Here is a 26,887-nt window from a genome sequence, read left to right on the forward strand (position 1 = left end):
TTTTTTTAAATTGCCCAAGAACATTCACAAAGGTAGACTGTATCTTGAACCATAAAGCAGGTATCAATGCATTTGCAAGAGTTGAAGTCTTATCATATTCTTTCTGATTGAAGGGAACCAAACTATACATCAACAATGCAAAGACAGCAGCAAAATCTCCAAAGATGAGGACACTTTAAAAAGTTAATAAAAAGTTAAAAAGATTGTTTGAGTGCAAAAGGTTTTTGAAATCCATCTCAATGAGTCTACAAAAAGTCCATGACAAATAATGAAGAATGTATGCATGGATTTCAGATATTTCTGGCACCTAGTAAACCTATGTTTTAATTTCATTTTTCCACAAGCTTCTTGAAATACTCCTTTAACACACATCTAAATACTTCATGGGCTAAAGAAGAATAAAAGGAAATTTTTAAAAACCACTTTGAACTGAATGCAGATGGAAGTGCAATGCATTAGCAGCTGTAGGAAGACCCCTTGAGCAGTGTTGAGAGACTATTTGCACTAAAGGCACACTCTGGAAAGAAGGGAAGGTTCAGATCTATCATCCAAGCCCTATCCTCAGGACCAAGAGAAAGAAGAGCAAAGGAAACCCAAAACAAGCAGAAAGGAAGAAACTATAAAGTGAAGAAATCAATGGTATTGTTTATATGGAGAAAAATCAATAAAGGGCTGGTCCTCTGAAAAGATCCATGAAATTGACAAGACTCTGACAGAAGAGAGAAAAGAGAAAGTGAGAGGAGACGCAAGCAACCTGTATCAGGAATGAAGGAAGGACTGTCATTGCAGACTCCGCTGATGCAGAAAACGAATGAGAGGAAACTACATAGCACTACACTCACGAACTTGACAACTGAAATGAAGCAACCACTTTCCCCTCAAACACAAAAGACCATAATGTACCCAATAGCAGATTGGTCAATAACTGTGACAATGAAGGAAATTGAATTTAAAATTTAAAGGGAAAAAAGGGAATCTCCACATTCAGAAGTTCTATTGGAGAATTCCTTCTGTAAAAAATGATTTATGAAAAAAAATGATTTATGGGCCCAGCACAATCATTCAGTGGCTAAACCCTTGCCTTGCATGTGCTAGGATCCCATGTAAATGCCTTGGGCCCCTCCACCCAAGTGGGATATCCAGAAAAAGCTCCTGGCTCCTGGCTTTGGATTGGATCGGTTTAGTACCAGCTATTGCAGCCACTTGGGGAGTGAACCAGTGGATCAAAGATCTTTTTCTCTGTCTGTCCTTCTCTCTGTAAGTCTGGCTTTCCAATAACAAGAAAATAAATCTTATTAAAAAAAAATTTATTGGGAATGGCACAATGTCTCAATTGGCTAATTTTACCCCTTCAAGTGCTGGAATCCTATATGGGCACCGATTCATATCCCAGATGCTCCACTTCCTTTTTTTTCTCTCTCTCTCTTTTTTTTAATAATCTTACTTAGTTGATTAGGGAACAAAGTGTCAAGGGCTACAGGGTGAAAGTGGGTAATACCATTGTTTCCACCTCAATATCATTTTACCCTGTATCTGGGGTCAGGGAAAAAAACAAAGGGAAAAGCCCCACCCAACCTCCCACCCATCCCAGATCCCCAACGGGAGGCGCACTCTAAGGGTCCTGCTCATACAGTTTTGATAATTCATCAGTTCTGGATTGCTGCCAATCTCTCAGTTCCAATCGCCATGAATCCTATTCAGAATCCACTGGCTGACAGTCTCTTCATGGTTGGGGTTCTAAGATCAGCAGTTCAATTGGAGGGATCTCCAAAGAAACTTCATCTGAGATGATCCCAGGCCTGATTCTTGTGTGAGTTTGCTAGTACAGAGTCCGACACCGTCCATCACACCAATCAGCTTATGTTCATGCTGGTCGTTGGGATTGCTGGGTTCGTTCTGTTTCCAGCCCTGTCTTCCTTGTGAACCAACGGGTGTTGTAGTCCAGTTCGATCCTGCCCACTTCATACTCAGTCCTCACGCAAACCGGTTGGAGCTGCAGCCTGGTTGGGGCGACTCCCCATAACCCCCACCAGTTCTGCCCCCGACCCTGGTTCCCATGCTTGCCAGTACGCACTGCAGGCTTGTCAAGTCTGTCCCACATCCTGTTTAGCTCTTGCACATGTCGATGGACATTGAAGCCCAGCTCAACCCAACCAACCTACTATCCAGGCCACACACCTACTGGCAGGTGCACTTCTGTACAGCCACCCCTGCCCCTCTCCTGGTGTTCGTGCTGTCCAATGAGATGCTCCACTTCCAACCCAGTTTCCTGCTTAAAGCCTGGGATAGCAGTGGAGGATGGTCCAAGTCCTTGGAACTCTGTTCCCCGCAGGGGAGACCCAGAAGAAGCCCCTGGTTCCTGGCTTCATATAAGCTCAGCTTTGGCCTTTTTGGCCATTTGGGAAGTGAACCTGAGGTAGAAAATCTTTCTCGCAGTGTCTCTCCTTCTCTCTGTAAATTTGTCTTTCCAATAAAAATAAATATTTTTTTTTTAAAAAAAAAAGGGTATTTTTTTTGGGCCCGGCAGCGTGGCCTAGTGGCTAAAGTCCTCGCCTTGAAAGCCCCGGAATCCCATATGGGCGCCGGTTCTTATCCCGGCAGCTCCACTTCCCATCCAGCTCCCTGCTTGTGGCCTGGGAAAGCAGGAGAGGACGGCCCAATGCATTGGGACCCTGCATCCGCGTGGGAGACCTGGAAGAGGTTCCTGGTTCCTGGCATCGGATTGGCACGCACCAGCCCGTTGCGGCTCACTTGGGGAGTGAAACATCGGATGGAAGATCTTCCCCTCTGTCTCTCCTCCTGTCTGTATATCCGGCTTTCCAATAATAATAAAAATCTTTAAAAAAAAAAAAAGGGGGTATTTTTTAAAAAGAAGAACTTAAGAGCCTGGCACTGTAGCCTAGCAGCTAAAGTCCTCACCTTGCACGTGCTGGTATCCCATTTGGACGCTGGTTCTAATCCTGGCTGCTCCACTTCCCATCCAGCTCCCTGCTTGAGATCTGGGAAAGTAGTTGAGGATGGCCCAAAGTCTTGGCCCTCTGCACCCGTGTGGGAGACCCAGAGGAGGCTCCTTGCTCCTGGCTCCAGATCGGCTCAGCTCAGCTCTGGCCATTGTGGCCGCTTGGGGAGTGAATCAACAGATGGAAGTTCTTCCTGTCTGTCTCTCCTCCTTTTTGTATACCTGACTTTCAAAAAAAAAAAAAGATAAAGTAAAAAATAAAAGAATGAGGTGCTAAACAAATTTTGAGGGAAAAAATGAAGTGGGAGGTGAGAAACCAACATGCACTCCTATGCTCATAGCAGCACAATCAGTAATTGCAAAAACATGGAAGCAACCAAAATGCCCATCAACAGAGGATTGGATAAGAAAGCTATGGTTCATCTACTCCATGGAATACTACTCAGCTATTAAAAAAAACAAAATGCAGTTCTTTGTGGCCAAATGGGCCAAACTGGAAACCATAATGCTAAGGGAAATGAGCCAATCCCAAAAGGTTAAATACCACATGCTTGCCTTAATTTAAGATGATATGATGTTATGTATAACATGTTATGTTTTGAATGTTATATGTTGTGTATAAACTAAAATTGAAGTATAGGTGAGGTGGTCACAGAAGGTGGCTGGGAACTCGCATTTATCTTTAACATATTGGTTACCCATTACTATGTCAATTAATTCCATAATGATGTAAATTTTTGCTGATGGTATGTTTGAGCTTTCAATTGACTGGGATGATACTCTGCTGGCTCTGTCTTCAGACCAGAGAGGGTATACCTAAGAAGCCGTTGAACTTGACTGGACAATAAGATGTTGGACTCTATGTTTGGTATACGCTTGCAATGGGGGAATCTCAACTGAACTTGAGCTGTGGTTATGCAACAAGGTGGAGGAATCCACCATGGTGGGAGGGTTTGGGGAGGGGTGGGGAGAACCCAAGTATCTATGTAACTGTGTCACATAATACAATGTAATTAATGAAGTTAAATAATAAATAATTAAAAAAAGAGTGCTATATACACATCAATACAGTAAATGAAACCATTGTATTGTCAATAGGCTCTTGACTTTTCCTTACATGTTTACTGCTATAATTAAAATTGTTATGAATAAAAAAAAATAAAAAAAAAATGAAGTGGGAGGACCCAGTAGACATAATTTCAAAATCTAATGTACGAACTAGCCTGTGGAAATATGGCAATAAAAGAAGTTTGTTTTATCAGAAAAATAATCCATTCATATTTTTTTCTTTCATAATATGCATTTCCATGTACTTTGCTTTTATTTATTCCTTTTTATAAGTGCTTTATGTATTTGAAAGGCAGAAAGACACAAAGGGGAGAGACAGAGATCTTCCACCTGCTGCTTCACTCTCCAAATGGCTGTAAGGACCAGCTGGACCAGGCAAAACCCCGGAGTCAGGAGCTTCCTTTGGCTCTCCCACGTGGGTGCACAGGCCTAACCACTTGGGCCATCTTTTGCTTTCCCCAGGCTGTCACCAGGGAGCTAGATCAGAAGTGGAGTAGATGGAACTTGAACTGGCGCCTATATGATATGCTAGCCTCACAGCAGCTTTACCTGCTCCACCACAAAGCCATCCATCCACAAACTTTATAAAGATCCTTCATCTGTATATTCAAAACATCTTTTCTAAAACAGAACAGAGAACTGGAAGCAGATCCAAATGATTTTTGACAAAGTTGCAAACGCAGCCCTTTCAACAAATAGTGCTGGAACTATCTGACGCCATGGGCAAGACAAAAGAAGCAAAACATAAAACTCACAAATCCTGTACCCAGGGTCACAGGCTTCAGTGACATACGTTATAGATCTTACATATAATGCATAGGAGAAAATCCAAAGACTTGCTTGACTTGGCTCCAAAAGCACGATCCATAAAAGGAGAAATTGAGAACCTGGATTTTGTCAACAGAAAAAGCTTTTCTTTTGCGCAAGACCCTGGCGGGTAGATCCCCAGACTGGCTACAGATTGGGAGAAGATGTCTGCAAATCACAAATCCTGGAAAGGGCTGATGTCTGGGATACATAGAGGACTCTCAACATGCATCAGTGGAAAAGCAAATCACTCCTGAAGTAGACACAGAGAGAGCAAACTGGCCCTGGAAGTCATGGTTCACATCAGAGCCATTTGGCAAATGCTAACTGAAGCCACAGTGACACTTAAAGGGGGGAGGGGATGGGAAGCAACAAGTGTGAGGTGAGGCTGATGGGCTTGGGAAATTGCTTGGCTACTCCAGTTAAAAAAACAAAACAAGGGCCCGGCGGCGTGGCCTAGCGGCTAAAGTCCTCGCCTTGAAAGCCCTGGGCGCCGGTTCTTATCCCGGCAGCTCCACTTCCCATCCAGCTCCCTGCCTGTGGCCTGGGAAAGCAGGAGAGGACGGCCCAAAGCTTTGGGACCCTGCACCCTCGTGCGAGACCCGGAAGAGGATCCTGGTCCCGGCATCGGATTGGCGCGTACCGGCCCGTTGCGGCTCACTTGGAGAGTGAAACATCGGATGGAAGATCTTCCTCTCTGTCTCTCCTCCTGTCTGTATATCCGGCTTTCCAATAATAATAAAATCTTTAAAAAACAAACAAACAAAACAAAACAAAAAGAGGGACTAGTGTGATGGCATAACTGGCTGATCCTATGGATATGCCCCCGTTTTTGTCCAAGCTACTCCACTTCTGATCCAGCTATCTGCATATGCCCTGGGAAACTAGTGGCGGATGGCCCAAGTGCTTGGGTCTCTGCACCACATGGGAGACCTGGAGGAAACTCCTGGCTTTGGATTGTTTCAACTCTGGCCGTTATGAGTGTTTGGAGAGTGAACCAGTGGATGGAAGAGATTTCTCTGTTTTCCCTTCTCTCTGTAAATCTACCTTTCCAATAACATAAATAAAATCTTTAAAATAAAAACAAAACACATACCTATACACACAAAACCAGTAATTGCCCTGATAGACATGTACCACAGAAAATGAAGACTTAGGGTTTCTGAGTAGGAAAAGAAGCTAAAAATCAAAGAAACAATAAACAAGGACAAATAAATAAATAAAATAACCCCTAAAGATTCCATAGTTGGGATTCCAGTCATATCACATTATTGAAAAGACAACTGCATAGAAACGCAGAGTAGGGGCCCAGTGCTGTAGCCTAGTGACTAAAGTCCTCCCCTTGCATGCACAGGAATCCCATATGTGCACTGGTTTTAATCCCGGCGGCCCCACTTCCCGTCCAGCTCCCTGCTATGGTCTAGGGAATCAATAGAGGATGGCTCCAAGCCTTTGGACCCTGCACCTCTGTGGGGAATCTAGAAGAAGCTCCTGGCTGTGTTTCAGATTGGCTCAGCTCTGGCTATTGCAGCCACTTGAAGAGTGAACTAGCAGAAGGAAAATCTTTCTCTCTGTCTCTTCTTCTCTCTGTAAATATGGTTTTCCAATAAAAATAAATAAATAAATCTTAAAAAGAAAAAAAAAAAAAAGAATTGCAGAGCAGGCTAGTGGCTGCCTACGCTAGTGAGAGGATTCGGGTGGGAGCGGGGAGTGAGGGTGGGGACCATCTGGATCCAGATGTTGCCACAGTTGATTCCCTGGGCAAGGTGCTCCCAGTATCTGTATGTATGTCCTGCAGCTGCATGGAAATTTCCATGCTTTTCATCCAACTGAATTTTTTTTTTTTAAGATTTATTTTATCTTTATTGGAAAGTCAGAGAGAAGAAGAGAGAGAGAGAGATCTTCCATCTGCTGTTTCAGTCCCCAAGTGGCCACAACAGTTGGGGCTGAGCTGCTCCTCCAGATCCCATGTGGGTGCAGGGTCCCAAGGCTTTGGGCCATCCTTGACTGCCTTCCCAGGCCACAAACTGGGAGCTAGATGGGAACTGGAGCAGACTGGATGCTAACCGAAGCCCATATGGGATCCCAGTGCATGCAAGGCAAGGATTTTAGCCTGGAGTGAAGGTTTTTAGGTGACAATGGTGCAGCTGGAGAGTGCAGTGGGCAAAAATTTAGAGGCTGACAGAAGGAAGACTTTTGGGAAATCCCTGGACTTAAAAGGATGCCTGTGCATTGTCAAAACTGGTCAGTGTTGTTGGCCCTGCAGAAGCTTCTGGCAGCAAAGGGGTCACGTCACTGGAACAGGCACTGGAGGCTTTATGGGCTGTGGGTTGAAACAAAGCAGGTGGGGTCAAGTTTGGCAGATGCTTGGGGAGGTCAGAAGGTCGGGGTGGGGTGGGCTGCCCCCTCCTCCTGTGGAAGTCGGGCTGGTCTGCTGCGGGAACTGCTGGAGACTTAGGCTCCTCCCTATGTCCTGTCCCTGGCCTCGATGTGGCCCCTTAGAAAGAAGCTTCCTGGGCAGGGCTAAGGTCCAGCCATCTGGGAGGCTGGGGGAAGGATCTGCCAGGGCTCTTGGTTGCTCTGAGAACGCTGCAGGAGGGTAGGATGTGGAGGGTACTCATCAGTCCTCTGGGTGCCTGCTCTCCATTGTGATCTAAAGCCTGGCTCACAAACCTCAGCCTGAATCTGAATCATCTAGGGGCCTGTCAAAACCCGGATTTTCACTTGCAAGTCACCAAAACTGTGATTTCATAGTCTGGGATTGAGCAAGGAATTTTCATTTCTAACAAGCTTCAAGGTGCTGCCCATATAGCTGGCCCAGGGAACACGCTTTGCTTTGAGAACCGCAGAGAGGTGAGGCAGGAGGCCTGGCACAGGCCTGGGGTGGGGGGCAAAGGGGCTGTGGTTCCTGGAAGGTACTGGATGTGGAAGTGGGGGCGGAATGGCTGGGCTGGTGGACCCGAGAGCGGTGTGGGCAGCGGGGTAGAAGTCATAGGTGTGTGGTGATTCCTGAAGGAACTGGGCGAGGGGTGAGGTTTGATGTGGGGCGCAGCTCTCACAGGCTGAACGGCCGTGGAAAATTGGGCTTTGGAGCCAGGGAGGCTTCATGGGGCTGAACCGCCGGTTCCGAAGGGCTGATACTCCAGAGGAAGCAGGTGTCCCGCGGCTCAGAGGAATACGGCGGGGGCGGTTCCGGGCTGCATGGCGGGGCGGAGCCGAGGGCCCCGGGCCGGGGAGAGAGCGCAACCGAGCCCCAGGCGGAGCCGGAGCCCGAACCCCGCGGCCGCACCTCCCTCGCCGTCCGTGCCCAGAATCTCGCACTGCCGCCGCCCTGCCGCCCCCGCCGGCCGCGCCATGACCCGGGCATGAGCCTGCCCCGCTGCCCGCCGAGCAAACGCCCCCGGCCCGGGCCTCGACGCCCAGGTAAATAGAGACAGGGGGTGGTGCGAGGAGGCGGGCGGGGTCTGAACCGCGTCAAGCCGGTAAGACCCTCAGTCACCACTCCCGATGCTGTGAGCCTTGCAAACCACAGGAGCCTTCTGCTCAGGGTGGAGGAGGGAGCTTAGGGGTCTGTTCTCTGACTCCTCACCCTGCCGCCGGCGCCCCGGCCGCAAAACTCCCCCGGAGCTCGTCCGGCCCCCAGCTCTTCCCTTGGGCCGGCCAACCCGCCCCGGCTCTCACGCCCTCGGAGAAACCCAGGTCCCGGCGCTGCTTGCTGGCGCCTGCCATCCCGAAGGGGCAGAGGCCAGCCACGGCAGCACCCACCCTCCTCCTAGCTACCTTGTGTATCCACTTCCTCCAAGTACTCCAGACATGATTTTTTTCCCACCCTGCTGTCTCCTGGTGACTATCCCCGCCTAGTGGAGCTGCCGCCCTTATAGCCAGCTTGACTGTTGGCCTTGACCCTCGAGATTGTTGTCCTTCCTTGCCTACCCCAAGCAGGGCCATGGTTCCAGTTTCATTTTGTTCTGTCCCTGCAAACCTGAGGCTGGACATCTGGACGGAGTGGCAGAGCAGGACCCATGTACGGTCTCCCTGAGCCATCGAGGCTTGGGTCCTGGGGCCTGGGGGCGGAAAGGAGCTAGGTCAGCCCAGCAGGTCACAACACAGCGGCTAGCAACCAGCAAAGGCCTTGGGTGTGGTTAGTCCTCATTCCTTCCTGGTCCCTTCTAAAGGGCCGGACAGGACTTCAGCACAGGCCAGTGGGTGTGAGCTCCGAGAGAGCTGTGTGGCCCCTCACCTGTGGCTGGCTTCTTTGGGCTGCCTCCTTCTGGCCCTTCCCTTTTAGGTGGGGCAACAGGGCTGGGCACAACCTCGCCTGACAACCCCAGGCATCAGGCCAGACCTGGATGCAATGGTAGCAACGTGTTCTCTGCTGTGTCGGCCCTGAACCAGTCTGTGGGTCTGGATCCGGCTGCTTCTCCAGTAACAAGAGTTTCCCGATTCTAACGGCACCGGGACCAGGGAGGTGGGAGCCTGCCACTGCTCACACTACCTGTGGAAGCAGGACTGGACTAGGCTATAGTAACTTACACAGAAAAGGCCAATAGGGTGCTGGGTGGCTGGGTTGTAAACAGAGGAAGGTGCAAGGAAATTCCACAGCGGTGTGTGTGGCAGATACTGCATGCTGTGAGAGAGGTTAACTGGCTGGAGTAGTCACGGAAGGCCTCTCTGAGGAGGCAGTCTTTGCGCTGAAACCCAAATGGAGTAAAGGAATGAACCCTGAGATTGTGTGAAAGGAGCAGTGTTATAGGTGGGAGCCAGCACATGTTGTGGCCTTGTGTGGGAAGGAAGTTGGCATCTTGAAGTGGAGGCAGGGATGGGGTGAGAACTAAGTGGTACGGCACCACCTCCGTGCTGGCCTGAGGATCTGGGGGTGGGGGAACCATAGCTGCCCAGACATCCCCTACTCCTGCCCAGCAGGGTCTGTCTGCCACCTACCACTCACCACAGGGTAAAACCCACAGATTCACGGGGGAGCGGGAGGGGGACAACCCTTGTGGGGATTTGCTGGGGCACTCCTTGCTGGGTCTTGATAACAATCAGCCAGGACTGGGAAAAGTCCCAGAGAAACCTGAGATAGCATCTTCGCTTTGGGGCAGAGACAGGCAGATGACAGCCCTGATGGTGCCCCGGCAAGGCTGTCCCAGAAGTCCTGATAAGATCCCAGCCAGCACTGCCATTGGTCGCCAGCCTCAGCGAGTAGTGTTTGTTCTGGAGCCAAAGCCCTGGGGCAGAACCAAGTTTAGGGAAGGCAAGCTCAGCCCGTGGGAAGGTGGGCAGGGGCCTGGCCCCACCATTCTGTGCCCCCCATTGTGCACCTGTCCTGGAGCCTGTGCTAGCCTAGCCCAGGGTGGGTTGTGTCTGTGGATGAGCGTGACTGTGCTAATGCCAGACTGGGAGGAGGTGATTGGGGTGAGGCCAGGGAGCCTGGCCTCCCTTCAGCAGAACCTTGGAAGGTTCTAAACCCTGTTTAATGCTTCTGGGTACTGGGGAGTGACCTGGGCCACAAGTCCTCTCAGGCTCCTGGGCGTCCATCCCTGGCCGCAGGATTGAGAGGCTGGGGATGGCCCATGGGCACTGGTGAGGGTGTGGACGCCACGGCCCTGTGACTGGCCTGCTTCACCCTCTCTGTCCCAGTGCCCCTCCTGATGAGCGCATGCAGCCCCTCTGGTGGATGCTCTGGGTTGCTTGTCCTTGACGTCCATTACCTGTCAGGTTTGTGGGTCTACCTGTTGGCCCCTCCCTCCCTTCTCCCACTGATTGTCGTGCCCTACCCCGTCTCACTCCCCACATACCATTTTGGGTCCCAGATTGGGGCTCACTCTTGGAAATCTGTGTTTGGGCTGGAGTTTGACCAGGAGTTCCTGCAAATCAGGGCCAGAGGAAGCTGCTAGGACTCTGCCCCTAGGATGCTCAGCTGGTGAATTTCTGTGGGATGGATTCTAGAGCTAGGGTCAAGGGCATGCACAGGGGAGCCCTCCTGTGAAGTTGGTGGTCATGTGCGCTCAGCAGGAGCCAGCAAGAGCAGTTTTTGCTGGGCAGGTGCTTGTGGGTGGTCTCATGGTCCTGACTGGGCAGCAGTCCTTGGGCAGGTGAAAGGTGGGGGGAAGCATAGAAATATCCCTCCTGGTTTTCAAGACAGAAGCTCTGGGGCCCGAGAGGTCAAGCAGTTGCTTCATGGACTAATTTGCTTCTTTAAAGCAGGTGGATTTAGCCTCCTTTTTTTTTTTAATGTTGGGGAAATGAAAGCCCAAGAGGGAAAAGGGCATGCCCAGGACTGAGTGGCCAGCTGTACTCGCGCTCTTGGCTGCGTCACATCCCAGTCGCCTTGGATGAACCCATGTAGCTGGGATAAATGTGTTCTGAAAGGGGCCTCCCTCATTGGGGGCCAGCAGCCAGTGGCTGGCCTTGCAGGGGGTTGGGCACATTGAGCACAGTGTGCGTCAAGCCCAGGTGTGTGGCCAGGCTGTGGGGAAGAGAAGCTGGATGCTTGCATGGCGCGAGGGTCTGGGCCATGAGGAAGTGTGTGGGCAGAGTGGGGGTGCGCTGAGGTGCCATCAGGGCAGGCATGGGCTGCAGGAACAGTGTCCCCCCAGCCCTTCCCTTGATTTCTGTGTGCCACTTGGGTAGACCCATCTGTTCAGTTAGGGACACAGCAGACAGGCTTCTTAGAGATTAATTAATGCCAAGTGGTGGGCACATCCAGCAGAATGCCTGCCCCAGGGCCCTTTCCTGGTAGCACAGATGCCTAGCTGGCCCCAACCATGCTGCTCCCTGCTCACTCAGTGATGTTGAAGCCATATCTGGGAGGCAAGTGTCCGCACAGCCCTGCCTGCCTGCCCCTAAGGCTGGATGGCATAGAAGGCAAATGTGTTGGCGGGCAGCCAGAGGTGGCTTAAGACGTTCTAGCCGAGCCTGACCTCTGGCACCCGCCCTAGAATGGGTCTCATTCATCCTTGGATGTAACTCTGAGCTTGCTGTGTGGCCTTAACCAGGAGGCTTGCCCTCTCTGGGCAACTTCCTGTTCTCATCAGCAAAATATAGTAGCTGGGGTCACAGGCTTGGATTCAGCCAGATTTGGAGCCATACTCCCAGCTTCCTCTAAGTCTCTCCACCCCTCTCCGCTGTGTTGTCTGGGCTGAGTCCCGTGCCCCAGGCCCTGGTTACTTCTCCCTGTAATTAACCCCTGCCTCCCCCTACCTCTCTACTCCATGTAGTGTCAGTACCAGGAGGGAGCCCTAGTGCCAGCCGAGTTCTCCCAGCTCCTGGGCCAGGGGAGGCACCTGCTTCCACAGTGGCCACTTCCAGCCGGCCCAGCACATTCCCCAGCCTTATCTAGAGGCCCGCCCTGCTGCCTTGCTGGACTCTGCCCTCTCTCCCACCCAGGAAGCTGCAGCTGAGAATTCCAGGCGCTGGCAGCAGGGTGGGCTGGAGGGAATTGGGTCTCAGCGGCTCTGGGGTGATGAGAAACAGGTATAGCTGGGGGTGGGGGGTGGGAGGGACAAGGAGGCACGTGGGCTTTAACCCTAGAGAACCCAGGGCTCATTAAGCCCACCCCTCTTCCCCAGTCTGGGCTGTCTCCTAGAACTGCTTTTACTGGGAATGCTCCTATTCCTTGGGGCAAGGAGCCAGAGGTGGGGTATGTGCCTTGTGGTGGTCCCTGAGTTGTAACAGGAGGATTGGGCCAAAGCCAAGTGCCCAGGGACAGCAGTTTGTGGGCCCTAGCCAGGGTCTCTGGCCAGCCACACCCCCTCCCTCCTTCACCCCCATGCCCATGGCAGGGGAGCTGAAGCCAGTCTTCCCAGGAAGGGGTTAACCTCCAGCCCCAGCCATGAGGGAGGGGACTGGGCTGGACCATTTTCCTGCTGCCGGCGGCTGCTGCTGCTGCCAATGCTGCCGCTGCCTCCTCCACCTCAGGTTTTCCTGAATGGTTCTGCCGTCCTGGGGTGGGGAGGGAAGGGAAGGAAGGAGGGCAAGGCGGAGGGAGGGAGTGTGGGAGGGAGGAGTGTGGGAAGAGGAAGGGAAAAAGAGAGGAGCCAGCGAGGGGAAGAGAAAGATGTCACTGTGTCTAATCTCCCTGTCATTTATATTTCCAGCAGGCGCCTGGCGCAGGAGCTGCTAGAACAATGCTGAGGCGGGTGAGGTGAGGAGGTGAACAGCGGCCCCCGACGGACAGGTGATCCCTGGGAGCCCGAGGCAGAACTGGAGCCCGGGCCACCTGGGTCCCCTCCCCTCCCCTGGGCCAACCGGGCACCCCAGAGCCGGAGAGGCAACCATGGCGACCAATTTCAATGATATCGTCAAACAAGGCTACGTGAAGATGAAGAGCAGGAAGCTGGGGGTGAGCGACCCTCCCGGATGGCGGGAAGTGGGGGCAGGGAACCGGTCCCAGCTGGGGCTGGGAGCCCAAGGGCCCCGACTGGAGGCTTCAGGCATCGTGTGTCTTTGCTCTCCGGGCTTGTCACCAGCTGGTTGCCTGGCGTGTGCCCTGGGCCAGGCTCTTGCCTGCTGTAGCTCCCCACCCCAGCAGTACGAGCTGGCCTCCCAGCCGCGAGCCAGCTGTGGTCGTGGCTGCCGGACAGGCAGCTCCTGGCTATTGTTGAAGTTGTCACCTGCACAGCTGTAGCAGGAGCTTCTCACTGGTTTCCTCCCCTTGGTCTCTCCCCTCTCCTGCTCCCACATCCCCTGGCCTCTTTTCTTTGAAGTCCATCCTCTGTGCTTGCCTCTGCCTGCTTTCTGTCTTGGCTATATAGCTATCAGCAGCAGCAGTGGCAGTGGGGGTGGCCGGTGGGTTTCAGCAAGGGAGGGAGAGGAAAGGAAGGAGAGGGCTGGACTGGGCTGGGCTGGGCTGGGCTGGGCTGGGCCGGGTCAGGGCAGAGAAGCTGGGAGCTGCTGTGGGTTGTAAATGAGAACTTAACACATAAATGTTCACTGCTCTGGGATGGACTGCTTTTGTCCAAGTTGGTGCCGGTGGCTGCATGTTTGCCTGGTGCTTGACCCAAACTGACTGTAAGCACGGCTGGAAGGACCGTGGACATGAAGCTTCAGGGGGCTTGGGATCCTCCACACCCCTGCAGGCCCCTGCTCTGGTGGCGGCACTATCAGAAGACATGAGCAAAGTCCTCGGTGTACCACCTCCATGATCATGGGAGAGGTTACCTAAGAACTGCCTCAGTTTCCTTGTTGCCTCTTCCCCAACCCACATTCCTTCAAGCAGGATCTGCCAGCTGCCTCCCCCAGTTCCTTAGCAGGCAGGAAGCTCTGGTGACTGGGGTGCCTCACGTCTTGCTGTCCCCCAGGAGTTCTTCCTGCCTCACAGGGGGATGGAGTTGAGTCACCCTGCCCAGGTGGTCCTGGCTTGGCCCGAGCGGGTTGGGGAGGGGTACCCTACCTAGGTACCATTCCCAGGGCCTCCAAATGGGTTTTTTGGCCTTCTCCCCTCACCTGGCCCCAAGGGCCCCTGAGGGGTGCTGCTACCAGGCTGGGACAGCTGCCTCACCTGATGTGGCCCAGGGCTGAACTGTTTGCCATTGAAATTTGTGGCCCATCTTTCTGATGGAGACTGGGCGCAGCCATCAGCCATGTTGCTCTTCTAGGGAGGGATTCAGCCCACTGACCCGGATCATACAACTAATGCTGAGGCCAAGAGGTCTGGAGGCCAAGGGGCCAGCAGGGACCCTCCATGTTCCCAGATCTGGCAAGGCATGGGGCTACAAGGGAGCCACTGGGGCTCAGTTTCAGAGCCCCGGGTGGGCAGGTGGGCACAGGTGGGCACAGGTGCTGTGGAGAGGGGTTGGTCAGTGGGGTGTGGTAAGCCTGGTCTGGGGGTGGGTCATTTCAGCTTCCGTTGCAGACTTGAGCCTCCCATCTCTGCTGTGCTGGGGCCAGCCATCCTTCTTTCAGCCCCCAGAGACAAGGGGAAGGGGCAGCCAGCTGCCAGGTGCCCACCCTCCAACCTGCCAGGGCCTTCCCCATGGCAGTGTTTCTGAAGTGCTGATCAAAGACGTGTGAGAAGTGGGAAGGAGGGCTCTCCAGTGCCGGCTCCCTGGGGCTATGAGTATATCCTGTAACCAGGCAACCAGGGCACAGCACTCCTCCCCACCTCGCCCCTTCTGCCCCTGACACCATGGAGCCCAGCCAGGGAGTTTGCATCTGGGCCAGCAGCTTCATTTATCCACCTGTCCATCCATTCACAGTCCCTTCCTGTGGTGTCCTTCCCTTGAATGTGGCTACCAGGATGGGAGTGGGATTCTGAGAATCAAGTTGTCCTTGCCTTAAAAAGGAGCTGTGCAGCTGATAGCTTGAGGGTCTCTGGTGCAGAGGCTGGAGTGTGAGTCAGGATCAAGGTGCATGGCAGATATGCCTCCTCAGGTCCTAGACAGGAGCCAGAAACTCCCTAGCTCTAGGGGGCTTCTTAGTCTGAGGACTGCCTGGCACACAGTGCCCGTGACCCTGGCTAGCAGTGACATGGGGTGCCACGGTAGAGTGGGTGAGGCAAGGAGAGGAGTGTAGAAGCCCCATTGGCTCAGCTCTGGGCTGCCTCTATGCCCTACTGTTGGTCAGTGAGAAAAATACCAGAGCTGCCTGCGGAAGGGCTCTGCCATTGAAAGGGGTGAATAACATGGTCACCAATACAACCATCCATCCATTCATCCATCCATCTGTACATTTACCTATCCTTCCATCCATCTGCCCACCCACCCACTCATCCTTCTACCCATCCATTTATCCATTTCACTCTGACAGAGGGCTGGGTCACAGAAGAATCAGCAGCTCAGATAGGTGGCTGGATGAAACTGCAAGGTGGCAGAGGCCAGTTTAGCCCTCCAGCTCTAGAGCATGGTCACTCATCACTCGCTTCCCCTCTCAGCCACTGATTGCTTCTCAGGAGTCTGCGAAGCCCTGAAGAATTGGTTTAAGGCTAGGATGTTGGCAGGAACAGGGAGGGACTGTCCTGGGGAAGGCACCTTGTGGCTGGGTAGCCTTGGGTTCTTTGTCCTGCCTCTTTTCCTCTTACCCTCCCCCCCTGGAACAGGGAAACCACCCCAGCCCCTGCACTCTAGGACTGGTGCAAGAGGGAAGAGGGTGAGCCCAGCTCCTGGAGACAGCAGCAAGAGCAAGGGCTCGGCGATGCCCAGGCTGGAGAATGGACAAGGGGCTTCCCCAGCCTCCCCTGTTGTGCCTAGCACTGCAGGGGCCCTGGCCAGAAGGTACCATGTAGTGAGTGGAGTGCCACAATCTTTTCTGGGTCCCAGACACTGTACCATTAATTAGCTGTTATTTTGGTACCTCACTTTTTTTAAGCTTAATTTTTGATGATGTTTACATAGTTGATCAGGGTGGGAAGGGTCCAGGGTTAGGGAAAAGTGAGTGTGATCATTGTTTACAAGTTTTCTATTTCTTCTTCCTGTTTCTGGGGGAAGAGGGGAGACAAGGGGAGAAGCCACACCCAGCCTCCCAACTGCCCCAGTACCCCGGGGATGGGGGATGGGGAATGGCCACCTGCTATCAACCTAGGATCCTGGTGTGGCACATGCTCCAAGGATTCTGCCTAGGTGGTTTTGATAGGTCTAATGTTGTTGATCTCACCAATCCAAGGATGATGAAGCCCTTCCAATGTCCATTAGCTGACACAGTCAAACTTACAATCTCCATTGCCCAGATTTTTGCTGTCATTGTTTGGCTGGGGTAGTTGTCCAATTTGTTCCGTTCTTCTGCTATGGTCTGGTACCTTATTTTTACCATCTGTAGAATGGTAGTGGTAATAGCACTGACCTCAAGAGTAACCCTGGGACTGGGACTTGTGTGACTCAGTAAATGTTGGCTACTCACATTCAACTTGAAGTAGTGTCCCCTTAGCAGAATAGCTGCTCAGAGCCTGCCTGGCAGTGACCGTCTCTCCCCTGGGCAGTCCTGCTGGTGACTGCCCCCTGTAGCAGGCACAAAGAACTGCAGGGCTGGAGTGGGAGCAGTCTAGGGAGGCCTGATTGCCCTTGGTCTGCTCCCTCCAGATCTACCGGAGGTGCTGGCTGGTGTTCCGGAAGTCCTCCAGCAAGGGACCCCAGCGGCTAGAAAAGTATCCAGATGAAAAGTCAGTGTGTCTCCGAGGCTGCCCCAAGGTGAGAGGCCTGGGCAGGCAAAGATGGTTTGCTTGGGGGTGGGGGTGCATGGGAAGGAGCCCCAGCCTGGCTGAGGCCCCTGTGAATGTTGTACCAGGTGACTGAGATCAGCAACGTCAAGTGTGTCACGAGGCTCCCCAAGGAGACCAAGAGGCAGGCAGTGGCCATCATATTCACTGACGACTCGGCGCGTACCTTCACCTGTGACTCAGGTGAGGTGCTGGATATCCCCCTCTGGCAGGCAGAGTAGGGCTAACCCTGGCTGGAGGTGGGGCTGTGTCTACATTGCTAGACGTGGTCCCATACAAGGCAGGGCTCTTGGGCTGTGGCAGAAGGGCAGGCTGCAGGCGGACACTGAGCTGGCAGCATGATGAAATGCTGTTCTTCTCCAGAGCTGGAGGCTGAGGAATGGTATAAGACGCTGTCTGTGGAGTGTTTGGGGTCCCGGCTCAATGATATCAGTCTGGGAGAGCCCGACCTCCTGGCCCCAGGGGTGCAGTGTGAGCAGACAGGTAAGGCAAGGCCCTGGCTCTGGGCTTGGGGGCAGGGCTGCCATAAGGAAGAGGCTCTCTCTGAGGCTTCCCTTGGCTGCCTGCTGCAGACCGCTTCAATGTCTTCCTGCTGCCCTGCCCCAACTTGGATGTGTACGGCGAGTGCAAGCTGCAGATCACACACGAGAACATCTACCTCTGGGACATACACAACCCCCGCGTGAAGCTCGTCTCGTGGCCGCTCTGCTCACTGCGCCGCTATGGCCGGGATGCCACACGGTTCACCTTTGAGGCCGGCCGGTAGGACCTCCCCGCATGGTCTTGATGCTGGCTGCCCCATGAGGACTGTCATAGTCCTACTTGACAGATGAGGAAATCAGGGCTCAGAGAAGTCACACCAAGCAGGGAGTGGGCAGCGGGGTAGGGTTTGTCCTAGAGCTTAAGGCACCCCTGTACCCGCTGTACCTGGGTTCCAGTCTTGGGCAAGGCTGCTGACTCCAGCTGCCTGCTAACCTGGAGCCTGGGAGGCTGTGGTGATGGATCAAGTAATTGTATCCCTGCCACCCCTGTAGGAGATCTTAACTGAGTACCTGGGCCCTAGCTTTGGCCTGGCCTGGCCCAGTTTTGGCCAATGTGAGCATTTGGGGAGTGGATCAGTGGATGGTTATTTTATTTCATTATTCTCTCTGTCCCTTACACTGTTTTTGTGCCTCTTAGATTTAGAAAAGAAACTGCCTGTGTTTAGCGCTTGCTGGGTGTGTGATGGTAGACCAGCACCCAGGGATGCAGAAAGTGCTGGCCTTCCAGAGCAGCTTGAGGCTTGGCAGCAGCCCTTAGCTGGGACCCTAGGGCCAGGTGGCCTCGACTTAAATTCTGTATAGTCCTCTGTATCAGCTTAAGTGTGTTTCTTAACTCCCGGAAGCCTGTTTCCTTGTATGTGAAATGGCTTGAGAAAAATGCTTAACCGTAAAGCAACTATGAATAGTCACAGAGCAGAGGGGGTGGTGCGAACGGAATGGGCTGTTTGTTGGAAAGCAGTTGGGGCACCACTTGGCATGCTGCAAAGGCTCACCCGCCCACATTGCGGGCAGACTCCCAGGCCATTCCCGGCCTGCCCAGAGGGAACACCTGAGCTCCAATGCCTGCCTGACCAGGCTTGTGCCCGTCTCCCCAGGATGTGTGATGCCGGGGAAGGGCTCTACACCTTCCAGACGCAGGAGGGGGAGCAGATCTACCAGCGGGTGCACAGCGCCACCCTTGCCATTGCTGAGCAGCACAAGAGGGTCCTGCTGGAGATGGAGAAGAACGTGAGGGTGAGGCCTGGGGGAGGGCAGGCCTGGCACCTGTGGCTCCACCTGTGTCCCTGAGGCAAGCAGGTGGGTGCTTGGGCTGGCTGCCACTGTCCCCAGAGCTAACAGGAAGGCCCTGCCCCTACATTCCACAGATGCTGAACAAGGGCACAGAGCATTACTCGTACCCCTGTACGCCCACCACCATGCTGCCCCGCAGCGCCTACTGGCACCACATCACGGGTTCCCAGAACATCGCCGAGTCCTCCAGCTATGCCGGTGGGTTGCTGGCGAGCCCTGCACCCTGGGGAGAACGGGGCCTGCTTGCCCAAGATTCTGCTGACTTGGATCCGAGTTCTGAGCCTGCTTCTATGCCCATAGGTGAGGGGTACGGGGCGGCCCAGGCCAGTTCCGAAACGGACCTCCTCAACAGATTCATCCTGCTAAAGCCAAAGTCTGGCCAGGGGGACAGCAGTGAGGCCAAGACCCCATCCCAGTGACGGCAGGGCTGGCACGCACCGACGACTGCTGGGCGGCCCACCTCAGGGCCAGTCTCAAGGGACTGTTAGCCAAGAGCCTGACAGGAGGGAGCAAGCTCTTCCCTGTTTGCCCCCCCGAGAAGGGTGAGGCTGGGCCAAGGCAAGGGGCTGGCCATACCATCTGAGCATGTGTGAGGGGCTGGAGCTCCATGGGACTATATACTGTTAATGATTTTAATATATATGGCTTATGACATATTCTATATTAATGAAATTTCTCCCTCTGTCCCTTCCTGCCAACACATACAAGTTTTTTAATCCCGTGACCAGGCCACGGTCAAGGCTATTGTCGAGCAGTAAGACAGCAGTTATCCTGTCCTGTCCAGGGCTGGAGGGAACAATCAGAACTCAAGGCTGGCGCTGATGGCTGGCTTCTCCCATGCAGCTCAGGGGCCAGGATGGCAGTTGGCCTCTCCACTCCTCGGGCTTAGAGTGGCACAGAGAGGACCTCAAATTCCATTGTGCTGCTGGGCAGCCTTGTACTTGGGAGTTTTAAGCAGAGGCAGCATCTGCTTGGAAATGTGAGTTCAGTGTAGACTCCTCCCTGTGGTGCAGGCTGAAAAGGTGCCCTGGGGTAGGGGCTGGTACTTATCCTGTCCCTGGGGGGCAGGGAGGGCACCCCAACACTTGGTCCTGGGTGTGGCCGCCCTGTGGCCACCCAGAAGCACTCAGAAACCAGCCCTTCCCCTGCCCTCCCCTTATGGTGCTGAGGCTCCCTGCTGAGATGCAATTAAAGCAATTGATTTTCTAGTGCTGGTATTTATTGACTACCGAGCAGAAGGGCTATCTTTTTATTCACATCAAACCTTCCGTTGTGTGAGGTGGGGTTTTATTTTTTGTTTCTTTTCATACTTTAGGGTTCTGATTTGTGGGACTAGACTTTCTTGTAAATAACTATTGAAGTTGAGGTGGGAGGGTGACAGGCGGCCTCTCCCAAGAGTCCTAGCGCCAGGGAGGGGCCCAGCACAGCTAGCTGAGCTCCTAATCCAGGCGCGGCCCAGCGGCCTTGGGGAGGCAGGCACAGCTGGCTGGCTCAGCTAGTGGCACGGTGACGCATGAAGGAGATTATGTTGTGCTCTTTATTGCCAAAAATAAAAACTTTTAAAAATACAATTCCTGTTAATCAATAACCCTTCCTTTCTGTAATCGAACTGTTGTTTTCTCCTGGCTGCCTAATTAGCTGCTCTGGGTATGTTTTTGACTGTACACAGTGCACCGCGTTAGGTTCAAGACCTGAACTTTGACTAGAGAAATACATGAGGTGCTCACTGCTCCTAGCCTGCCTTACTAAGCGATCATTGGTTAAGGAGTTGGTCACCAACAGACATAATACAGCCTGTTTATTTGCAGGGTCTAATGCTATGCCCAAATGGTGACTTCCCCAATTAGGGGCCCCTGGAATTTGCAGGGTCAGTAGGCTGGCTGTGGGAAAAGGACAGGGTCACAGGCTCAAGGTTCCAGCACCTAATTCTAACACCAACAGCCCAAGGTGCATCCATGAGCATGCCTCCCCGTGAACATGGGAGTTCATAGAGCTGGGAAAGGGCCAGCTCTTCACACGGACAGGCGGGCACGGATGCAGGATGGAGCAATTTGGGTCCTGGGTGGCAGGACTGGCCAAGGAAGATGAACGTAAAGGAAACCAAGGCCCTGCCCAAGTCCAGTGATCTCTGGTCCTGCGGGACCACTCCCAGTTGTACTGACACCCCTCACCACCTCACCCCCCAGAAATTCCAGCCATGGTAGTCCAGATCTCAGAGGGAGAGGAGCCTGAAATGCAGCTGTGGGTGGGGATCCCGGGTATCGAAGCAGGCGAGCTACAGCTAGTTGATGGTTAGCACGTCACGCTGGATCTCGTGGCTCAACTGAGTCTGCAGATCACTTAGCTTCTTCTTCAGCCCGGAGAGCGCTGACAGCACGATGGTTTCGGGCCGCAGAGAGCCACAGGATTCCACGTTGTAGTAGAACCTAGATGGATCCAGTGACAGCCTTCACCAAGTGGCCTGCACAGCCTGTTCTTTAGCTGTGGACCGTTCCCTCTCCCTCTGGGTCTGCTCTCTCTTCCCCCCCCCAGGAACTTGACTTTGTCCCGGGACTGACCTCCCTGCATGTAAACGATATTGTGAAGGACCCTGAAACAGTCCTTAGTCTGAACTTCACACTGTGGGGCTGTGGGGAGGCTGGTGGGCAGAGACCACACATTGTGCTCCATACTCCTCACTATGGGGCCATGGTTAGGGTCAGCCCCTAGCAGTCAAGATGGCCCACACTGCAGTGCCTCAGTTTAATTGCTGATTCCAAGCTCCAGCTTCCTGCTAATGCTCACTTTGGGAGGCAGCAGTGATGGCTGAAGTACTTGGGCTTCTGCACAGATGTGGGAGGCTAGCTAAGATCAAATTTCTGGTACCAGGCCTCCGCCCAGCTAGTCCTGGCTGTTGTAGCCATGGGAGATCTGGGTCTGCCTCTCAAATGGTATCGATACACAGATGTCTGTGCCTAGCTTGGTTCTGAAGTCCCTTTTGGGACTACAAATGAACAGTGAACAGCTAGGGAGGTGGAGAGGCCTGTTCTCATAGTGACCCGGAGGGGGACAGGCACACACAGCAAGGCTGTATTCAAGTGTTAGCATACTCCATGTCTCCTCCCTACCCCCAGCTTATGCCAACTAGGACAGGACACAGCCTACTGCAGACCCGTGTTCTGAGACCCGTTTCCACATGCGAGTGAGCAGGTCTTACCTCTCTGGCTTGCCGTTGGGGTCATAGGGAGCCTGGGACTCGTCCTCGTCCAGCTCCGAGTACTCACTCTTGGGCCTATCAAGTACGGAGAAGGATGACTGCTGTGGCTGCTCTGAAGGCAGCGAGTTCCTAGAATTCCTGCCTGCCTCTGTCCCCGACAGTCACCTGTAGTTACCCCTCAGCCTGAACACCTGCCTCCAACTTGCCCAAGAGCTTACCATTCCTCAGGCTTGGGGTACACGGTGTGCCTCAGGGCATTATCTGGGTCGTATTCAAAAGCCACCCCTGCAGTGGGGTTCCACTTGGCATGTTCCTTGCCGAAGCCCTTTTTGGCGTAGGCTCGAAGCCTCAGCTCCTGGCCCTTTCTCAGCTTGACGATGAGGATGTCTGCAAGGAAAGCTGAGTCAGCCAAGGGCTGGGCAGAGGGCAGTGATCTGAACATGGGCCCACAGTGCCTAGGGAGATGACATGCAATGCAAACACAGGCCTGTAAAACCACTTTTCAGGGGCTGACGCAATGGCTCAAATGGCTAATCCTCCCACCCTAAGCGTAAGCATCCCATATGGGCACTGGTTTATGTCCTGGCTGCTCTATTTCCCATTCAGCTCCCTGCTTGTGGGACCCAGCACCTGCGTGGGAGACCAGGAAAAAGCTCCTGGATCCTGGCTCAGCTCAGCTCAGGCTACTGTGGCCATTTGGGGAGTGAACCAATGGACGGGAGAGCTTTCCCTTTGGCTCTTTATAAATCTGCTTTTCAAAAAAAAAAAAAAAAAGGAAGCCACTTTACAAGGAATCCGGCCAGCAGGACAGGCTGTGGTCTGGTCTCCACTGCCCTCAGCCTGTGGCCTGTGCAGTGGCAGGTCAGGAAGGTCCCTACTCCCCCACATCCCTTACCATCCTGCTCCACGTAGTCGTTGGGGTCATTGTCCCGGTTCCGGGATGTCACCTGTAAGGAGCCCAAGCAGAGGCTGTGGTCAGCTGTGCATTTCAGCACACGAGGCTTCTGTCTGTCCAAGCAAGAAAGGGCCTTCTACCTCTACCCCTGCCTCCGGTGTGGGGATGGCTTCCCGGAGGGCCCCCGCGTGACAGAGCCCTAGAACACTCATAGCCCACTTCAGCAGCCACTTCCTTTTTCACCCCACCAGCTGCTGCCCAGAAAGGAACCAGCAGCAGACAGGGACAGGCCACATCTCCTCACGACCCACTGCCCTGGACACTGACCGGAATGACCCGAGGGCTGTTGGAGATGAGGTCCCGGGACGTGACGTGGCGGGTCTGGTCTTCATTACAACGCACGTCGAGGGTGAACTCCACTGAGCACTCAGGGCAGAACTCCTCGCAGGTGCAGTCCTGGGCGTAGGAGAGGTGGAGTGAGTGTGGAGACATCAGGCAGCCTCCTTGACTTTCTATTCTTCTGCCCCAGCTCCCTGAGCATCCTCATTCATCTGTGACAGGGGCTTTAATCACAGGGACAACCTGGCACACCAGTCTTGCGGGCCACCCAATTTTATGACAACACATGTCCACGCTGCCAACTATGCTTGCTTCCACCCCTGCAACTGCTTGGCCACCAAATGCAGAGGCACCATCAACCTCTCGATGACCCAGGAGCACACCCTCTTGGAGGACCACGGCTGGTGAAAGGGGTACAGGATGCTCTGATACTGTGAACTGAGTGAACCAGCCTGATGATGGTAGCTTCACTGCAATGAAACAGTCTAGGAATAAGAGGCAGGAATAGCTTCTCCAGTTCCAGACCACTCAGCGTTTCTCCATGACCATTTGTGTTAGGAGAAATTTCACGCATGATATAAAAACAGAGGTCATCATGGACCCTTACAAAGCTTCTATAATGCTCAATGTGCTGCCATTCCTTCTACCAGACTCCCAAGACAACCTGCTCTCATGTTAGGCAGTGCCTGCCGTGGCTGCAGCACGGGCCAGGGGACACTGCTTACATATAAACAGGCTCTGTGGCGGCTCCCCTCCTCTGCTGGGATGGCTTCTTAGATTCCCTGATGGATCTAACTGATTGGAACCCTCAGCAGAACCGGGACCGAGGTCTGCCCCATGCTCTGTGCAACAACCCTCATTGACAGCACAGTCCGAGATGGCAGTGAGGTGCTAAGGAAAACTCCCGCGAGCCCTTGAGCCCCTTCCCCAGCATGCAATCTGGTCAGCCACACAGCATACCCGAGAGTTCTGCAACTTGTCCACGATGTCGTCGCTAGTAAGAGGGATCAATCCTGTGAGACACAGGAAAGCACTTTTACCTAAGAGCCCCAAAGTCCCTCTGGGGGTGAAGGAGGCCTCCTCCTCTGAAGGCAGGCACGGCTCCCTCCCTCCAACACTCTCTCCAGCCCAGACCAGCACTCACCAAGCCTGTGAGCAATGAATTCATCATGAAGGACAGAGGAATTGGCGTCGATCTGAACCCAGTCAATGGCTGCAATGGGTAGAAAGCAAGCAGAGTTGTAGTGAGGTTCTCACCAACGGCCACACTGAAGACCCTAGGCCTGGCCACACAAGTGGGGGTGGAAGGAAGCTCCAGAGTCTGCATCGTCATGGCAACCACACAGCCATCGTGCCCCACTTTCCTGGCCAGGTGCATTTCAAGCAGGAGCTGCACAATCCAGGTAGTGCTGACTGAGCGAGTACTATGGCCACAGGACCATGGCTCTCTGAGCTGCCAACTCCTGTGAGAAGCAAATCCATCTGCTGCTCATGCCAATACCAGATATCCAGGGATCAGGCTGGTGAGATGGCTCAAATGGCTAATCCTCTACCTGCAAGTGTCAGCATCCTGTATGGCACCAGTTTGTGTCCCAGCTGTTCCAACTCCCATCCATCTCCCTACTTGTGGCCTGGGAAGGCAGTAGCAGCAACAGAGGATGGCTCAAGTCCTTGGGCCCCTGAACCCATGTGGGAGACCCCGAGGGGGCTCCTGGCTTTGGACTGGCTCAGCGCCGACTGTTGAGGGCATTTGGGGAGTGAAGCAGTGGATGGAAGATCTACCTTTCTGATTAGAATAAATCAATCTTAAATATATATATATTCAGGAACACACATGATGTAGGTGAGTGCTAACAAGCCAGGGAGATGCACAAAAACAATGCAGACTTCCAGGGAGACACACGAAAACAGAGCAGACTTCTGGCACACACCTCACGCTGTGACGCAATGACTGGCTCACCCAAATTAGCCTTTTCTTATCACTCAGCTGACAAATAGTTACTGACTTCCTTTATGGAAGAAGGCACAAAGTCCTTGCCAGCCCTGAGCTGGCAAGAGGCTAAGGACTGTAAGTGTACACACACACACCTGATCTAAACTCACGTTTCACTCGTGTTAACAAGCCCAGAATTCAAATAGTCCTAGTGCCCAACTGCCAGGTGAGGGGCATGGGCACCAGGAACAGAGGCCAAAAGAGCCCCATAGTCACGTCCCACCCCGTGCTGAACGAGGACCAGGCCCCAGCTTCTCTGCCCCATCACACTTCCACCCTGCTCTGCCTCCTGCCTGCCCTTTCCCTTCCCCAGGCAGGTTAAAGTCCTCTAAGCCCCCTAAAGCCCAAGTCTGGCCTGCCCTTCAGGCTATACACCTGGGGTCACCCCTCCCCTCTCTTTATGTCTCCTTGACACCTGTCATATTTTGCTTGGTGTCCTAACTGTGTTTCACCCTACCTCAAGCTTGGAGAATGCCTTAGGGCAGGGTCTTGTGGTGTGGGGGTTCGGTACTATCTGCAGAACTTGAAGTGGTCCGCAAAGTGCTGCATCCTGACCCCTCGGTGCTGAGGCTCTGAGGCAGGACGCCACCAGGCACCCAAGCTGATTTAAGAAGCAACTGCAGGTGGAGGTGGCATGTACACCCTATTCTCCTCTTTCCCTACTACTTGGTGGATTCCATTTCCTTGAAAAGTCTAAACACTTGATGCTCCTGTGGCCATGATTTACTTATTTTTCTGAACTCTGAGCTGCCATTCCAGAAGTAGTACAGACAGTGCAGCAAACACTGGGGCAGAGCGGCAAGAAACAGATCTTCCCACCTGTAGGTGCACAGCCTGCCAAAGCACGTCCGCCTGGGTGTTTTCTGCGGGTTCCCCTGTCCCCTGCGCTCTCCTTGTGAAGGCCCAGGAGGACAGTCCTGCTCTGGCCAGCAGGGATGCCCAGGAATCTCAAGCCTTGGGCACTTACGCCCTGCACGCGACAAGACTCAGCAGGAAGTCATGGACCCGACTGATGCTCGCCATCAGCCCGGGGAGGGCCCAACGGGAGCCATGACAAACCCCGCAGAGCACCGCATTCGCGCCCCAGGCAGCCCCCGCTAAACCCAGGCTTGCCCGCACGGCTTATGGAAGGCTGGGCGTTAAGTGGCTAGCAGGGCCGGTCCCCACTCCAACGCAGGGGGCGGCGGCACAGGCGGGCAGGGCCCTGGGGAGGGGCAGCTGGCAGTCCCGGCCAGGCGCCGTGCGGCTCACTTACCTATTATAGGCACCTCGGCGATGAAGACCCTCCGGATGGAATTGGCCACCCTGAAGGACAAAAAAGCCAGCGGCGTTGAGAGCCCCGCGCCCCTCCTTCCCCAAAGCCCCAGCACCAGGGCGGCTCTGGAAGGGCACCCCCACCCCTTCCCTCGGCAGCCTTACGCCAGGTCAGTATTCTCGATGATGAACTTGACGTTCTCGTCCGTGAGCTCGGTGATGCGCACGGTGGGCTGATTGGCGTACGGCATGGCGAGCCTCCGACCGCTCGGCCAGCCACCGGCTGCACTCCTCTGCGCCTGTGCGGCTCTTCTACCGGAAGGCGGACTGCGCGGTGCCTCACTACTTCCGCGGAGACGCGCGAGCAGCGCCATCTGCTGGTCGGAGGCTGTC

The 26,887-nt window shown here is 53.8% G+C and overlaps 2 protein-coding genes across 5 annotated transcripts; one reads left to right on the forward strand and one right to left on the reverse strand.

Moving 5' to 3' along the window:
- Positions 1 to 8,068: 8,068 nt before the first annotated feature.
- DOK4 (docking protein 4) lies at positions 8,069 to 20,049 on the forward strand. 4 transcript variants are annotated; one of them, XM_004583886.2, is made up of 9 exons: positions 8,071 to 8,257; positions 12,934 to 13,178; positions 16,849 to 16,956; positions 17,054 to 17,168; positions 17,349 to 17,468; positions 17,558 to 17,747; positions 18,622 to 18,760; positions 18,892 to 19,015; positions 19,118 to 20,049. In XM_004583886.2, exons 2-9 carry the CDS (start codon positions 13,113 to 13,115, stop codon positions 19,234 to 19,236), a joined length of 981 nt encoding a protein of 326 aa, XP_004583943.1. In that variant the 5' UTR covers positions 8,071 to 8,257; positions 12,934 to 13,112; the 3' UTR covers positions 19,237 to 20,049. The 4 variants fall into 4 exon arrangements, with proteins under 4 accessions (XP_036348516.1, XP_058530450.1, XP_004583943.1 ...); XM_036492623.2 differs by having other exon boundaries at positions 8,069 to 8,257; positions 12,937 to 13,178; positions 18,892 to 20,049; XM_058674467.1 differs by having other exon boundaries at positions 8,070 to 8,257; positions 18,892 to 20,049.
- Positions 20,050 to 20,546: 497 nt separating this feature from the next.
- POLR2C (RNA polymerase II subunit C) lies at positions 20,547 to 26,815 on the reverse strand. Its single transcript, XM_004583885.4, has 9 exons — positions 26,660 to 26,815; positions 26,496 to 26,545; positions 24,392 to 24,460; positions 24,208 to 24,260; positions 23,236 to 23,364; positions 22,909 to 22,960; positions 22,232 to 22,400; positions 22,014 to 22,088; positions 20,547 to 21,243 (listed from the first exon to the last, which is right to left on the reverse strand). Exons 1-9 carry the CDS (start codon positions 26,743 to 26,745, stop codon positions 21,099 to 21,101), a joined length of 828 nt encoding a protein of 275 aa, XP_004583942.1. The 5' UTR covers positions 26,746 to 26,815; the 3' UTR covers positions 20,547 to 21,098.
- Positions 26,816 to 26,887: the final 72 nt, after the last annotated feature.

Source organism: Ochotona princeps, chromosome 16 (assembly GCF_030435755.1).
Source record: "Ochotona princeps isolate mOchPri1 chromosome 16, mOchPri1.hap1, whole genome shotgun sequence".
Classification (NCBI taxonomy): Eukaryota; Metazoa; Chordata; class Mammalia; order Lagomorpha; family Ochotonidae; genus Ochotona; species Ochotona princeps.

Excerpts from the sequence above, each read along its gene's own strand:
- DOK4 (XM_036492623.2), top strand. The coding sequence starts at position 13,113 with ATGGCGACCAATTTCAATGATATCGTCAAACAAGGCTACGTGAAGATG. Across the intron at positions 13,179-16,848 it reads TGAAGAGCAGGAAGCTGGGG|ATCTACCGGAGGTGCTGGCT; the intron begins GTGAGCGACCCT and ends TGCTCCCTCCAG. Across the intron at positions 17,169-17,348 it reads TACCTTCACCTGTGACTCAG|AGCTGGAGGCTGAGGAATGG; the intron begins GTGAGGTGCTGG and ends GTTCTTCTCCAG.
- POLR2C (XM_004583885.4), bottom strand. The coding sequence starts at position 26,745 with ATGCCGTACGCCAATCAGCCCACCGTGCGCATCACCGAGCTCACGGAC. Across the intron at positions 26,546-26,659 it reads ATCGAGAATACTGACCTGGC|GGTGGCCAATTCCATCCGGA; the intron begins GTAAGGCTGCCG and ends TTTGTCCTTCAG. Across the intron at positions 22,961-23,235 it reads ACAGCCCTCGGGTCATTCCG|GTGACATCCCGGAACCGGGA; the intron begins GTCAGTGTCCAG and ends GGCTCCTTACAG.